The following is a 14998-nucleotide window of genomic DNA, read 5'->3' as shown; positions in this document are numbered from 1 at the left end:
GAAATAGATGAGGATATTATTAGTAGAATTCAAGTTGGAAGGTTGAAGTGGAGGAATGCAACGGGCTTGTTGTGTGATAGAAAAGTCCCCCCCCCCTTCAACCCTCAGAGAAAATTCTATAAGATGTTGGTGATAATGCTTTATCGAGCAGAATGTTGTAAAATTAAGTTTAAAGTGTCACAATTATGAGGATGCTCATGTAGTTGAGTGGCTTCACTCTAAGAGACAAAATGTGAAACGACTATATATGTGAAAAGACTGGAGTAGCTCCAGTGACATATAAGATAAGAGAGAGTGACCTTAGATGGTTTGGTCACATAAAATGTCGACCTTCCGATGACCCAATTAGGAGAGTAAATATATTAGATTTGACCTATGTTAAGAAAGGTAGAGATAGACCTAAAAAATTGATTAGAAAGTATTAGAAATTGGACCCCCTTTTAATTAAATTTAAATGAGAATTTAACTTTTAACAAAACAAAATGATGAATAATGATTTATTTAGTCAATACCATATAGTGGGATAAAAGCTTGATATTATTGTTGTACAGCCAACCCCACGTAGAGGGATAAAGGCTTGATGTTGTTATTATTGTTGTTGTGTGCTATAAAATTTAGTTTAAAATATATAGTCTATAATTTAAATCAATTTTAAAATAGCAAAATAAAGGGAATTTACGTGTTCTAAATAATTTTAAAAATAATGAAAGGTTAATATACACATTGCAAGGATATTTGAAGTAATAAATTAAATATTTGTAACTATTGCTTATGAGTTATCTATTGGAACAAAAGCAAAAGATAACAGAGTATAGTTCATGTACTTGAGTATTCTTAAATACAACAACAAGAACAATAAGCCATTATCCCACTACACTTGAAAATTATTAAACAAAGAAATCAAAAAAAAATTTAAGCATTGAAGTAAAGGAGTTAAGTGTGGCAGAGATTAGGATGCTCAGGTGGATGAGTGGCTTTACCCTTAGAGATAGGATACGAAATGAACATATACATGAAAAGGTTGGAGTAGCTCCAGTAGAAGATAAGATTAGAGAGAGTTGCCTTAAATGGTTTGATCACATAAAACGGCAGCCTTCCAATGACCCGGTTATGAGAGTAGAGGTATTATATTTGATTTATGTTAAGAAAGGTAGAGGCATACCTAAAAAGACTTGGTTAGAAAATATTAGGAATGACCTTTCTTTATTAGATTTAAACGAGAATTTGATCTTTAATAGGACACAGTGGAGAAAAAGGATTCATGTAGCCGACCCCACGTAATGGGATAAAGGCTTGATGTTGTTGTTGTAGTTGAAGTAAAGGAGTTTAAAGATCAAGTGATAAGATAAAACTTCTAAGATGAAAATGGGGTACTTTTAATTTACAGTAATAATATTTGCTTCTTCCAAATGATTTTCATTCAATCAATCATTATTGCGTATTCATTTATAATTTATCACTATTAGAGAAAAGATTGATCATATTAAAATTAATACCATAAATTTTTTGCAAAACTTCATTATACAAATCTACTATAAAAACGTATTGAATAAACTGAAAAAAAAGTGAATGAAATAAACTATATAAAAGTGATTGCATGTACTTGTTGACTTACGGAGTTTAACCCCTTGTTATAATATTTGGGGATGCTAAAGTACTCATGAATGCATAAAATTACAAAATTTTGGAAAAAGAAATGGAAATGAATGTGATGTAAAACGGAGGGGGTTGGCCAAAAGAAGAGAAAAAGGGAAGGCATCCACATATGTTGAGTGTGTCCACATACGATGAATGTGAACTTAAGGAATTTTCAAACTTGAATTATTAAGATAAGGAAAAGGGAATAAAGGAGGGAGTTTAATGAGGCATTCAAAGTTTTCCTAAATTAATAAATTAAATTTGAAATGAAATATTTCATCTCAATTTAATTCAAAATTTAAATAGGATATGAATTAGTAAGTTTTCTAAAATAGGATTTATAAATTAGGCAACTATTCAAATTCAAATAGATTTGAATTTGATCATTAAGATAGTTACCTAAAATATGAAAACTAATTTAGGAAAGACTTGATGGCAAGTGGAGATGGGAGGAAACCAAGGGGAGGGCCGGCGGCTTGTGGCTTGGCCGTGAGTGGTGGTGAGCTAAGGCCGGTTTGGTGGAAGTAGGGAGAGGATGAAGATGGCGACTATGAACAATAAGGAACAAAAAATAAAGAAACAAAAGATAAAAGATAAAACAGCGAGCCTTGGACTCTTCCAAAAACTGACGGGTGATACATTGCCCTTCTCCAACAGACTTCAAGCCACGAGCCCGAATCCACCCTATGGATGGTGAAAACTTCGATTCCTTCCCATAGGAATCTCACTAACATCCTCCCAAAAGAACACAAGTGCAGAACACAAATTTTATTATAATTCCATCATAACTAATACAAGAGAAGGAGCCTCTATATATAGGCCTCAAAAGAAATTAAAAGACACATTTTGCCCCTTGGGCTTACATAAGACAAGACTCTTAAATAAAAGAGTAAAAAGAGATAACAAAATTAAATCAAAATATAATTAATAAACTAAAATAAAACGGAGTGATCTCGATTGTCGATCTTTGACTCTTCCTGTGAATATCGTCCTTCATCGGATGTCCATATCATTCTCCCGGGGTGGAAAAGAGCTCGACTCCGTCGAGTTCGCATCCCGAGCAACCATACTCTGATACCAAACTGATGTAGAATGCGAGCAACAAACCATGATTAAAATTATGAATTTTGAAAACCTTCCTAATTTAAAACTTTGCCAATATGGAAAGTTATAATTGCTTGGTTTGAAACTGGAGGGAAAGAGGAAAGGTGAAAGGGGAAGGTGATTACGTGATTTGAAATTTGAATTTCAAATGGGTATGGAAAGAAAAATTATCCCTTTAATTAAGGATGAACTAAGGCCCCAAAAAGGGGGGAATTAATGGGAATTAAGTGGATTGGAGAAAGAGGGGAGGGGCCAACCTAGAGAGGGAGAGGAGAGAGGGTGTCCAGGTTCGTTGAATGTGGTGATTGATTTAAAATCTGAATTAAATTTCAGATTTGAGAATATAAGGGAAGTTTCCAAATGAGATTGAACTTATTTTATGAAAGAATTTCAAATTTAAATTGATTTGAATTTGAAATTTGAAAACTTTCCTAAATTAAGACATTTAATAAAAGGAAAGTCTTGAATAGGAATTCAAATTTGAAGGCAAAGCGGGATTAGGGAAAGAGGCCAGCTGGCGGTTAGGCTAGGAATTAGGGTTAGGTGACCGGCGACTTTAAGAGGGAGAGAGGGATTAGGTAAGGGACTTTATAACTTGCCTAATCAAAGCTATTTAATTGATGAGAAGAAATTAAATCAAATCCAATTAGAAATTAAATTAGACCTAATTTAAACATCTTTCCTAAAATAAGAATCCTAATTTAGGAAACAAATTCAAATTCAAATTAATTTGAATTTTGAATTCAAATTCATTACCAAATTAAGATGTATATAATAGGAATTTTCAGTACAAGATGAAATTGTGGGAGTCAATGGATGAAAGAAGGCCGGCAACTATGGAGGTAAGGTAGGGTGTAGCCGGCGAGTAGGGTGCAAGAAATTGCTTGGCCGGTGGGTTGTGGTGGAGTGGCCAACGGTTGGAGGTGGGGAAAGAAAGGGTGGTGATGTTCGGATTAGAGAGAGGGTGGAGGGAAGAGAAACAAAAAAAAGAAACAAAAGATAAAACCATGAGCTCGGACACTTCCTGCAACTGACGGGTGATGCATCGCCCTTCACTAAGAGACTTCAAGCCACGAGCCCGGACCCATCCTGAGGCTGGTGGAAACTACGATTCCCTCCCATAGAAATCTCACCCAAGTTCTTTCCAAAAAACACAAGTGCAAACCTTTTTTTTTAATAATCCATCATACCTAATACAAGAGAATGGACCTCTATATATAGGTCTCAAAAGAAACTAAAAGACATATTTGTCCCTTGGGTTTTACATAAGACAAGACTCTTAAATAAAGGGGTAAAAACAGAAAATTGCAAAATTAAATCAAAATACAATTAATAAACTAAAATAAAACGGAGTGATCTCGGTCGTCGATCTTTGACTCTTCCTATGAATATTGTTCATCGTCGGATGTCCGCATCAGAATGTATCTTAAATGGTAAAATATGGCTAGTGCTCCTATGACATATAATTTATGAAAATAACACATTTAAGATATGATAAAATATACACTTATGTTATGGAATGTTTTAAAATCCTTTTAATGGTCATCTTTGATTAGAAAGATGGTTATCTTGTGTGCATCGTGACATGTAGCTTAAAATGATGGTAAAGCCCAAAAACAAACCCTCTGTTAAGGGTGATGCAAAAATGGAGCCAATACACATCACCCTGCATCATAAGTGCGTTGCACAAAAACTAATGCCAAAATTTTCAGAAAATTGAGCTTGCACAAATCTTGAAAAGCAATATACAAAAATAAGTTACTAGACACGAATGCAACAAATAATGAAAATTAGAAAAATAGTTACATATAAAGAATAAAGAGAACAAAATTCAAATTTCGGACCAGCTGCAAGAAATAAAATACGTTATTTTAAATCCATAGCAAGAAACTCAGTCATAATGATCACCACCAGTTCAGCACTATATATACACAAGTGGGAAAAAGGTATATTAAAACTCAAAATGAAACTTCATGAACACATATAAGAAGCCCTAGGATGAAACAACTCATAGCTTCCAACAATGATCCTTCAATCGGATTTGGTCATCTACCTCCTTTGACTAAGTAGACAAAAGTTAATGATAACTTGGGACGACGAAACTTAAAAGATCTTGAACAGGTTCATCATCATTCCCCACACCATCCATTTTTAAGCTAAATACAGTGAATTTTCTTCAATCCTAAAGCCCAAAAATTACAACTATTATAAAATACATATTTAGCACCTATCAACTAGAATTAATCTAAAGCTCTCACTCATTATTGGGAGGGTAATTAATCATAGGTGTTTGCGCCTAGAAAAAACCTAAAAATTAGATAACAAAATGCTCACAAAGGGAGAACAAAATATTTGTATAGTGTCTTATCTACAATCTAATATCTTCTGAAAATTTTACTCAAAACAAACCCCTCAGAAGAGTTGGGCATGCACGAAATTTTTGGTTTCTCACTCTACTCTTCCTAGCATTATAGCACATCAAACTCAACATATGCATTTATACATGCTCAACTTGCTTATAAGTGACTTATGCTCAATACTTGAATCCTGATGTGAGCAAAACTAGAGTAAAGAGACAAATTGGATAACACCAGGACAAGACTTAAACCAAACTCAATTCATATGTAGCTTGCAAATATCCAAACAAACTTAGGAGAAACAAAAGCCAAATCGAACAAAACAAAATAAAAACATAAAAACACTATCCTCATTAAAACCATCTAGCGGTCTCCTCAAATGCAACGAAAGTAGAAAATTTAAGAAAATTGTGCTTAAGCTTGCAAACCAAGGGTCCACCACTGCAAAAGAGTCCAACGTCCTTTCCAAACTCCTCCGGCAAATGTCTCCAAATTTCAGCCAACATACACTTCCAAAGCTCAAGAAGAAGGATACAAGTGGAGTGGAACTTGCGTAGAGAAGAAAGGGTTAGAAGCCAATACGAAATAGAGAGGAGGAAAGGGGGGATGGAACAAGCTCTCAAGCTTTTCAAAGATGAAACCATCAGGTTTTTGTAGAGATTTTTTCTCAGATTTTCAACAATCTTTTCCATGTCAAAACATCTCCATTTTATAGGCAAAAGAAGGTAGAAAAATAGCCATAACACCTCCAACCAAATCCAATAAGAATTGGGGAAATGAAAGGCCAAAAGTCACCAATTAGAAGGCCAAAAGACAGCAAAAACTGCAGCAGAAATTCTGCACAGAAAAACATAGAAAACTCACGGAATTCCCCCCCAAACAGCCACGGGAAACCAGCCAGCAAGGGACCCGAAAAGCCAGCACAGGATGCAAAGCATCTGGTCACAAGAAATCAGCCAGCAATGGGCCCGAAAAGCCAGCACAGGAGACAAAGGGGCAGATCACAGAAAACCAACCAGCAAGGGGAAACCGAGAAGAAAAAGAAAGAAGAAAAGGCACAAGTCCACTCCATTGAGCTCCTCAATAATGAGCTTGAAACAAAAGCATACCTTTTTGATTTAATGAGCTAGGAAGTGCATTTAATCTCCAATCATTGAGCTAAACTTCAGCTCAACATTTATGAGCTAACACCAAGTAGAATTCCATAATTTTGAGCTCAACACCAAGCAACCAAGGCCCGCCCGAGAGCGGCAACTTCACCAAACCGAAATTAGCAGGCAGCCTAAGGACGAAATGGACCCAAGAGCAAGCAAACCCAAGGCTTGCCATGCCTAGCACATTCCTACCATGATCATTGGAAGCCCAACCATCATAGGATAGCTTAAAAAACATAAAACACAACTAATATTGTTCAAAATACATTAAAACAAAAATAAACTAAAAATATTGAATGCATCAAATCCATGTAATAATATTGATCTAATTGCAATTTCATAAGTTTTTCACAATAAAACAATTAATTACAAAATGAATGACAAAAAGTCTATGAAAAAGAAATTAACACAGCAAATAAACATTAATTACTTTGCAGTTTCAAAATCAGAACTGACCTGTGAAGCAAATGCATTAAAGCTCACAATTGGTCCAGCAATATAAAGTGGAGCATATAGTAAGTAGGCAAGATATGTTATGAATGAGTATTGGCGAGAGTGAAGTCCTCTTTCCTGAGAAAGACAATAAATGCATCAAGTTCAAGTAATAAACATAGCAGATGTAGGATAGCATTGATGAAAATAAGCCACAGACCAAAACGACTTCAAGTTAATGCAGATAGAACTAGCACGCACTTTATAAATCTATGAATAAGCACTACTAAGAATCAATCATTTATTTCTCAATTTATCCACTAGTCTCAATAAAATATCTAGGCATATGACTGTTTAGAAATAGCAAATATACATGTTCAATGAAAAAAAAGACTAGTCCCAAGATAGCCCGCAACCCAAAAGTTTTATGACCTAAAAGATCTCTGTGTAAACTGATTCTTTCCAAGCTATAGCTTACAGCCTTATAAATCTATAAATCAGTTGAGAAACGGTTGATTTCAGGTCAGCTTGGTTTCTAGTACTTTCTAGAACAAACTAAATAGTTGGTCATAAATAAATAAAAATTGCTTGGGATATTCAGGAAAGCAAAATATTCAGGAAAGCAAAGATTGAAAAATATTATTCGTGCGGCTCATTTGGGCTTGTTAGTTGGGAGGTTTGGCTACCAACCAAAAGATTTTGGATTTGTGTCTTACGTATGTGATGTGTGTGTGAGTTTGTCTTAATTAGCCTAAATATACCCCAAAAAATTTTATTATTCCATTTGTGATGTGTATTGAGAAGCAGATGTCACGACCCGGCCCGGCTAGCCCGATAAAATCGAGGCGGGAACAGTAGTCGTACGAAAAATACTAATAAAACATATATAGTTCAAATGAAAAACTTTAATTTCATAACATAAACATTGTCTAGTATATGAAAGAGCCACTAAACAACATCAACTTCAGATAGTACAAATTGTTCAATTGTCCAAGACCACTAAAATTTTCAAACTCATCATTACATAAACTCCATTTACTGTTCATACTAAGATACAAACTCAAATTTAGACTTAAAACATAAAAATAAATGGAACCTTTCTTCCTCCTGAGGACCCCTACAACGATAAGTGTACAGTCGTCGTGCAGCCATTATTTCTCTCCTGAAAAATATTTCCAAATGAGGAATGAGCCAACGCTCAGCAGGTAATTCATGTCAATTGATTGAAAAGTTTTATATGACACGAATTCGTTAGTTTTATGTAAATTTTTATTTAAAGACATGAATTACCTGCTGAGCGTTGGCTCATTCCTCATTTGGAAATATTTTTTAGGAGAGAAATAATGGCTGCACGACGACCGTACACTTATCGTCGTAGGGGTCCTTAGAAGGAAGAAAGGTTCCATTTATTTTTATGTTTTAAGTCTAAATTTGAGTTTGTATCTGAGTATGAACAGTAAGTGGAGTTTATGTAATCATGAGTTTGAAAATTTTAGTGGTCTTGAGACAATTGAACAGTTTGTACTATCTGAAGTTGATGTTGTTTAGTGGCTCTTTCATATAATAGACGATGTTTATGTTATGAAATTAAAGTTTTTCATTTGAACTGTATATGTTTTATTAGTATTTTTCGTACGACTACTGTTCCCGCCCCGATTTTATCGGGCTAGCCGGGCCGGATCGTGACAGCAGAACAACTAATTGTCACGCCATGTAGAAAAGCCTACTTATTCAGCATCCTATGCTTGAATTGCCGCTTCTAATAAGCAAGCTCAGAATAATTTATAAACTACACTAAACCAAGCACAATATGCCGCATATCAATTTTGTTGCTTTAGGTGATTTCATGCCTTTATACCCATCTATGCTTTAATTGGAAACATGTCAACTAAAATTGGACTATAAGTGATAAAAGTCATGACCATGCACCTAAAACTTTGAAATAAGCACCAAAGTACAACAAGGTGGCAAGTCTAACCACCTACAAACATAATGGCACAATTTAAAAGGAGAAACAGGAAAATATATGAAAAAGAATCATTAATATTCTTTGAAATCCAGAAAATCAAATCTTCCTATATTTTTTTTATAAAAGGAAAGTAATTTCGGTGACATCTTTCTTTTTCAAGGATGCTAAGGCTGCTTTCTCTACAATGCCAATTATTTGTTTGAACTGCCCTCTTTTTGTGTTCTTATCCATAGCTGACAAAAGCTATAAAATAAATTTGAGGCTCCATTTTTTTCTGCAACCAATTCAAAGAAAGCAAATGCACAGAAAATCTCACTTCACTTATATATATACACACCAGCACCACTTTCAAAAGTTTGGCTCATTGAGTATATCCACATGTTTTCTTTTTCCTTGTATTACATTCTTCAAAGTTTAGTCTGGCCTCTTCATGGATGTTTTTGAAACCATGTGGTCGTTGGCAGAGATGAGAATACTCAGGTGGATGAGTGGCTTTACCCTTAGAGATAGGATACGAAATGAGCATATACGCGAAACGGTTGGAGTAGCTCCAATAGAAGATAAGATTAGAGAGAGTCGCCTTAGATGGTTTGGTCATATAAAATGGCGGCCTTCCGATGACCCGGTTAGGAGAGTAGATGTATTAGACTTGACTTATGTTAAGAAAGGTAGGGGTAGACCTAAAAAGACTTGGTTAGAAAATATTAGGAATGACCTTTCTTTATTAGATTTAAACGAGAATTTGACTTTTAATAGGACTCAATGGAGAAAAAGGATTCATGTAGCCGACCCCACGTAGTGGGATAAAGGCTTGAAGTTGTTGTTGTTGTTGTTGTTGTGGTCGTTGGCATACTGTTGATTGGAATGAAGCAAAGTTAATAAATACAAAATGAACATTAAGGTGCATTCATACCCAACTAGATGTGACATTATGGGAACTATATATGCAAACCATAGTCATGTAAGCAAATTCCATTTGTGTTTGATCTTAGTTCATGGGATACGCTTAATGGTGTAAGTGATCTGAGTCGGCTCTAGCTCGACTCATTAACAAGCTCATGAGTCGAGTTTATCAGGCCACAAATTCGAGCTCAAGTCTATACTCGAGCTCGTATATTAAACGAGATTGAGCTCAACCTAGCTCGGATCGTAAGCTCGTTGAGCTACTCTATTAACTTAAAATATATTTAAAATTAATTTAAATTAGTATTATACAATAAAAATAAAAACTCTAAAAAATTTTAGTTAAATGACTCATTATTTCTAAATTATGACTTAATTCTATATTAAAACATAAAAATTCTAAATTTTTTTGAAAATTTTAATTTAAAACTAAGAAATCACACTCAACAATCGAGTCCATTCATACCCAACTAGATGTGACATTATGGGAACTATATATGCAAACCATAGTCGTGTAAGCAAATTCCATTTGTGTTTGATCTTAGTTCATGGGATACGCTTAAGAGTGTAAGTGATCTGAGTTGGCTCTAGCTCGACTCATTAACAAGCTCATGAGCCGAGTTTATCAGGCCACAAATTCGAGCTCGAGCCTATACTCGAGCTCGTATATTAAACGAGATTGAGCTCAATCTAGCTCGGATTGTAAGCTCATTGAGCTACTCTATTAACTTAAAATATATTTAAAATTAGTTTAAATTAATATTATACAATAAAAATAAAAACTCTAAAAAAAAATTAGTTAAATGACTCATTATTTCTAAATTATGACTTAATTCTATATTAAAAATAAAAATTCTAAAAAAATTTGAAAATTTTAATTTAAAACTAGAAATCACGCTCAACAATCAAGTCAAGCTCGAGCTTTCCAAATATGCTTGATCAATCAAGCCAAGCTCGAGCCTATAATTTTTTTAAAAAACAAAGCACGAGCTTAATAAAAGAGCATGAGTCGAGCTCGAGCTCAATAAGAACTAAACAAGCTTGGCTAGATTAGGCAGATACTCGACTCGACTCGCTACCTATGATGCACCAACACTTCTCCTCAAAAATGCGTGCAGTGTCCGACAGGATACGTGTCCGACACTCCTCCGACACGTATCGGACACGCCGAAAACGTGTCCGATTAAAAAAATATTAAATACAAATTGGGCAAGTCTGTCTGACACGTGTATCTTAAATATTTTAATAGATTCATCTTAATATTCATACTTCAATTACACTCGATTTGCATATCAATGACTTCTTTGTTGTCCAACCCTCAAAATCAAATAATATAGTTGGCCTAATTGTAATCTTACAAACTTTGCCTTCAAATATCTATGATATTCTATTGCTCCATAGTCAATCTAATGAGCTTCACCATTTTAACCACCAACATTAACTATAGAAGTAATATCCTAATTCTTCTACATAATATAACTAAGATACTTACAGAGCCACTAAAGAAATTATAAAAAAATCCATTTCTGAAATGTTTTCATGCCTCACAAGTAGACTTACTAACAAAGATAACTTTAACATAAAAAGAAGAATTAACTTGCATCTATTAATCTGCAACAATCTCCTTTCATTTTCCTATAACAACAACCAGTAAGAAAATATTGATGAGCTATGAGGCTCAGTAAGCTTAATTTTAAAATTAGGTATTAGAGAAAATACATAACTATAATTTTATTTTCTAATAATATTGAGTAATAATTATTTATATCATACCAACTAAAATTATATATCATATACTCGGTCATTTCTGTTAATACTAAGCTCTTTAATGTTCTAAAAATTTTCCATATTTTTCTTACATTTTAAATCTCTCACTGGATAGAATTACATCATCTATAAAAACAATACACCAAAATACCTCACTTTGAATAACCTTCACAAAAATTCACGTAGCTACCACCAAAGAGATCTATGTAGATCATTAATTTAATCCAACTGTGATGACAATTATTTCATCATTCTATATTTATTTTAGTACTAGTCAATATTTTATTATACATATTATTTATAACTTCAACATACCTATGGCATATAAATTTTCCCTAATGAACAACAAATCAAATACTGTGCTACTCTATCAAAAACATTCTTAAAATGAATTTAAAACATTTGATGATCCTTCCATTGCTCTCTTGCTTTCAATTAATTGTTTTAGCACACAAAAAAATCACAAGCAACCTTCCAGCTAAAACTAATCTGATTTGCTAATATGAGCACAACTTTCAAAGTCTATATGCTCCATTACTCTCTCCGTAATTATATTATATGGATCAAAAGTATGACTTTTCAAAAATTAAACAATCCTAATACCTCACTTGTTCTTAAATAGCAGCAACAAAATGCATCTTCTTCAATCATTTGGCATACTCTTTGCCATCAAAATTCCAATGAATTTTTTTACAAACCAAATTACTATAATAACATTCATAATTCTCCAAGTCTCAATTGAAACTAAAGCATTACTTAATGCATACTGTACAAACCTAACTGCAATTCACATTTTGAGCACAATCTATAACATACTTCATCATTATGTTCTTCAAATAAATATTTCCTAATTAAAACTCCTTTAATAATTTCTAAAAGTAGAGTTCAGCATATACTTCATATCTCCATCTTTAGCAAAGATCTTATTATCTTTTCTTTTAATGCATCTAACATGACCAACATCTTTAGGGTATTTATCTTTTGCCTTGGCCATTATATTTCTCTTTTCTCTTTCCTAAGTCCATAGCCAATTGTATGAATCATAAAAAAAAAAACAGAACTTTTATTTAGCTTGCTATTCCCTTGGCAAAACCAATAGATTTTTTTAGCAAAAAAATAACAACAGATTTGATAAGAAAGTCAAAATGATGAAATAATTGTTAAGTCAATCACTTCTGTCAAGCAGATTCCCTTGAGTAAATGGTCAAAAGATCAGCATGTGATTTTGATACGCCCTAGGGTTTCACAATTTCGGTTTTGCCCTAATTTCCCCCAAAAGAGAGGAATTTCTCCACCAAAATCAAAGAGAAAAAATCACAAGAGAGTTGGGATGAAAGACAAGAACCTTTGCATTAGAAAGCCAAGAGAAAACAAGATAAGTTTGTCCACTTCAAGGAGGACAAGATCTCCCACAAGAAAACCCTAGAAAAGAACAAGAAGAAGACTAGGAGAAGAAAACTAGAAAGAGACTTCCCTTTTCATCATCCCCAAAACTAAACCCTAATGGCCCTCTTCATACCATCCCAAAATTCCTCCCATCCCCAAATTACCCCCACTTAAGTGGGTGGGTCCCTTTGGTCCAGCCAGTCCACCCGCCCCCCCTCTCTTCCGCCTGTAGACCCGCACGGGTCCAGGCCGGACCGGGTGAACCGGTCCATCAGATTTCAACTAAAACCAATTTGTCAGTCTGTCAATTATGAAAATATTAATTGACAATGTTGAAAATACTTGAATGCCAATTTGTTTAAGATAGTCTTGTAGAAGGAATTATGAAAATACTTGAGCTAAAACAGGAACCTCAATATTTCCACCAATAACCCTCAAGCAGAAACCAAAATGAAGCATAAGTTCAAATTCTGTTTAAACGTGATTTGGTTAATCTTTTTACCTACTTTGCAATGGCATAAGCTGAGACAAAGAAAGTGCGTTTGATTTTATCTAAAAAAAATTTGGGTAGCTTTTCAAACAATTTATTTCAGACAAGTTATTTTCACAATAGATGATGGATTAGTTTCTATCAAGTTGTGGCTTAAAAACTAAATAAGCAGAAACCAATCAATCAAGGCAGTAACTACTCCAGATATCGTAGGCATGCACAACTATTGTAGTCATCCAAAAGTCCCAAGCTGGCCGTAAAGATGAGAATCTTTAAAGGAATATATAAAGTTGGTAAATTGAAGAGCGCATCAAAAGGTTGAGGCTACCCATTTAACTCATGAGCATCACTCGTCAAAGGCTCATATTTCCCAAGCTAAATGGATATGGCATTCTAAAGGTCAAACCTAAACCTACTAGGGATGTCCTATAAGCTTTTTCTATAACTAAAAGTTAGCTCATAACTTAGTACCAATCTCTAATAGTGACTATCAGTTCCAATAGTCCACTGGCAATGACCATCAAAGCCTCCGGCAACAATGCATCTGAACTAGCAGTTACAACCACTGTTTCCACAATCAACCAATTATATTGAAGACGGCAGATGATACATTCATAATTTTTGTATTTTTATTATCAAACATTGAACATTAGTTTTTCATATAGTTTTATATTTTTTTAGCTATCCAATGATGGAAGGCATCCAATCATCATGGTAGGTTGTGCTTGGGCTTTGGAAGACCTTGGTTTGCTAGCTTGTTTGGGTCCCTTGGGCTGCTGTAGGTTCTCAGGTTGAGCTTATGGTTCTTGGTTTTGAGCTGGTGTTGATGTTGGGAGGTGGTGGTTGTTTTGGTGTTGAGCTATATTTTCAAAAGTGCTAGCTCATTAATTTTGAGCTCTTGGTTAGCTCATAATGAGCTGAAGTTTAGCTCATTTATTTGAAATTAGTGGAAGCTCATTATGGTGGAACTTGTCCCTCTCTCTTCCCCATGCTGCCTCTTGGTTTCCTCCTTGTCTCCTCGGTTTCTCTTGGGCTTTTGTTGTTCCCTTGGCCTTGGCTATTTTTCCTAAGCCTACAATTTGTTCTCTGCGATGGCTGTTCGGGATCCCTGCTGGCTGGGTTTCCCATGGCTTCCAGCTGGGTCTTCCGTGGCCTTTTTGCTCTATTTCCTGGACCGGCTTGGGAGCTGTTATTTTGTGGATGTTGGCCTTTCATTTCCCTAAATCTAATTGATTTAGTTGGAGGTGCTATGGCTGTTTAGTTCCCCTCTCTTGCCTATATATAGAAGATGTTTTAGAAGGAAATGGTTGTTGAAAATTATTGAGCAAAGTCTCTAAAACCTGATCTCTTCTTCTTGGAAAAGCTTGAGAGCTTGTTCCACTTCTTTCTCTTCTCTACTTCGTCTGGGCTTCTTACCTCTTCTTCTCTACGCAAGTTCCACCCCACTTGTATCTTTCTTTTTGAGCTTCCTAGTGTTGTTGGTTGGTTGATTTGGAAGCATTTTTCGGAGGAGTTTGGTTGGACGTTTGGACCTTCTTGCTGTGGTGGACCATCGGTTTGCTAGCCTAAGCACATACTTTACTTAACCTACATTTCGATGCATGTGAGGAAACCGTTCTGTCGGTTGTTCTGAGGATAGCGTTTTTTTTTTCTTTTGTTTATTTCAATTCTAAGTTTGTCCATCGGTTTTATGTTTTAGATGATTGCTACTATTTGAATCGAGTTTGGTTATAGTGTTGCACATTGTTCTCCTTATCTGGCTTTTCTTTCTAGTTTGCTTGCATCAGCAGACAATGGA

The 14998-nt window shown here is 34.7% G+C and overlaps 1 protein-coding gene across 1 annotated transcript in view; it reads right to left on the bottom strand.

The window, feature by feature from the left end:
• The window catches only part of LOC110116758 (putative membrane-bound O-acyltransferase C24H6.01c), a 53470-nt gene that overhangs the window by 17780 nt on the left and 20692 nt on the right, over positions 1 to 14998 (bottom strand). Inside the window, exon 10 of the mRNA XM_028694234.1 lies at positions 6710 to 6823. Within this exon, the coding sequence (XP_028550067.1) occupies positions 6710 to 6823 (114 nt within the window). The remainder of the gene's footprint in view (positions 1 to 6709; positions 6824 to 14998) is intronic.

The sequence above is a fragment of the Dendrobium catenatum genome, unplaced genomic scaffold, assembly GCF_001605985.2.
Source record: "Dendrobium catenatum unplaced genomic scaffold, ASM160598v2 fragScaff_scaffold_416, whole genome shotgun sequence".
In the NCBI taxonomy this organism is placed as follows: domain Eukaryota; kingdom Viridiplantae; phylum Streptophyta; class Magnoliopsida; order Asparagales; family Orchidaceae; genus Dendrobium; species Dendrobium catenatum.
Note: the sequence above shows the minus strand (reverse complement) of the source record. Positions and strands in the feature narration are given on the sequence as shown.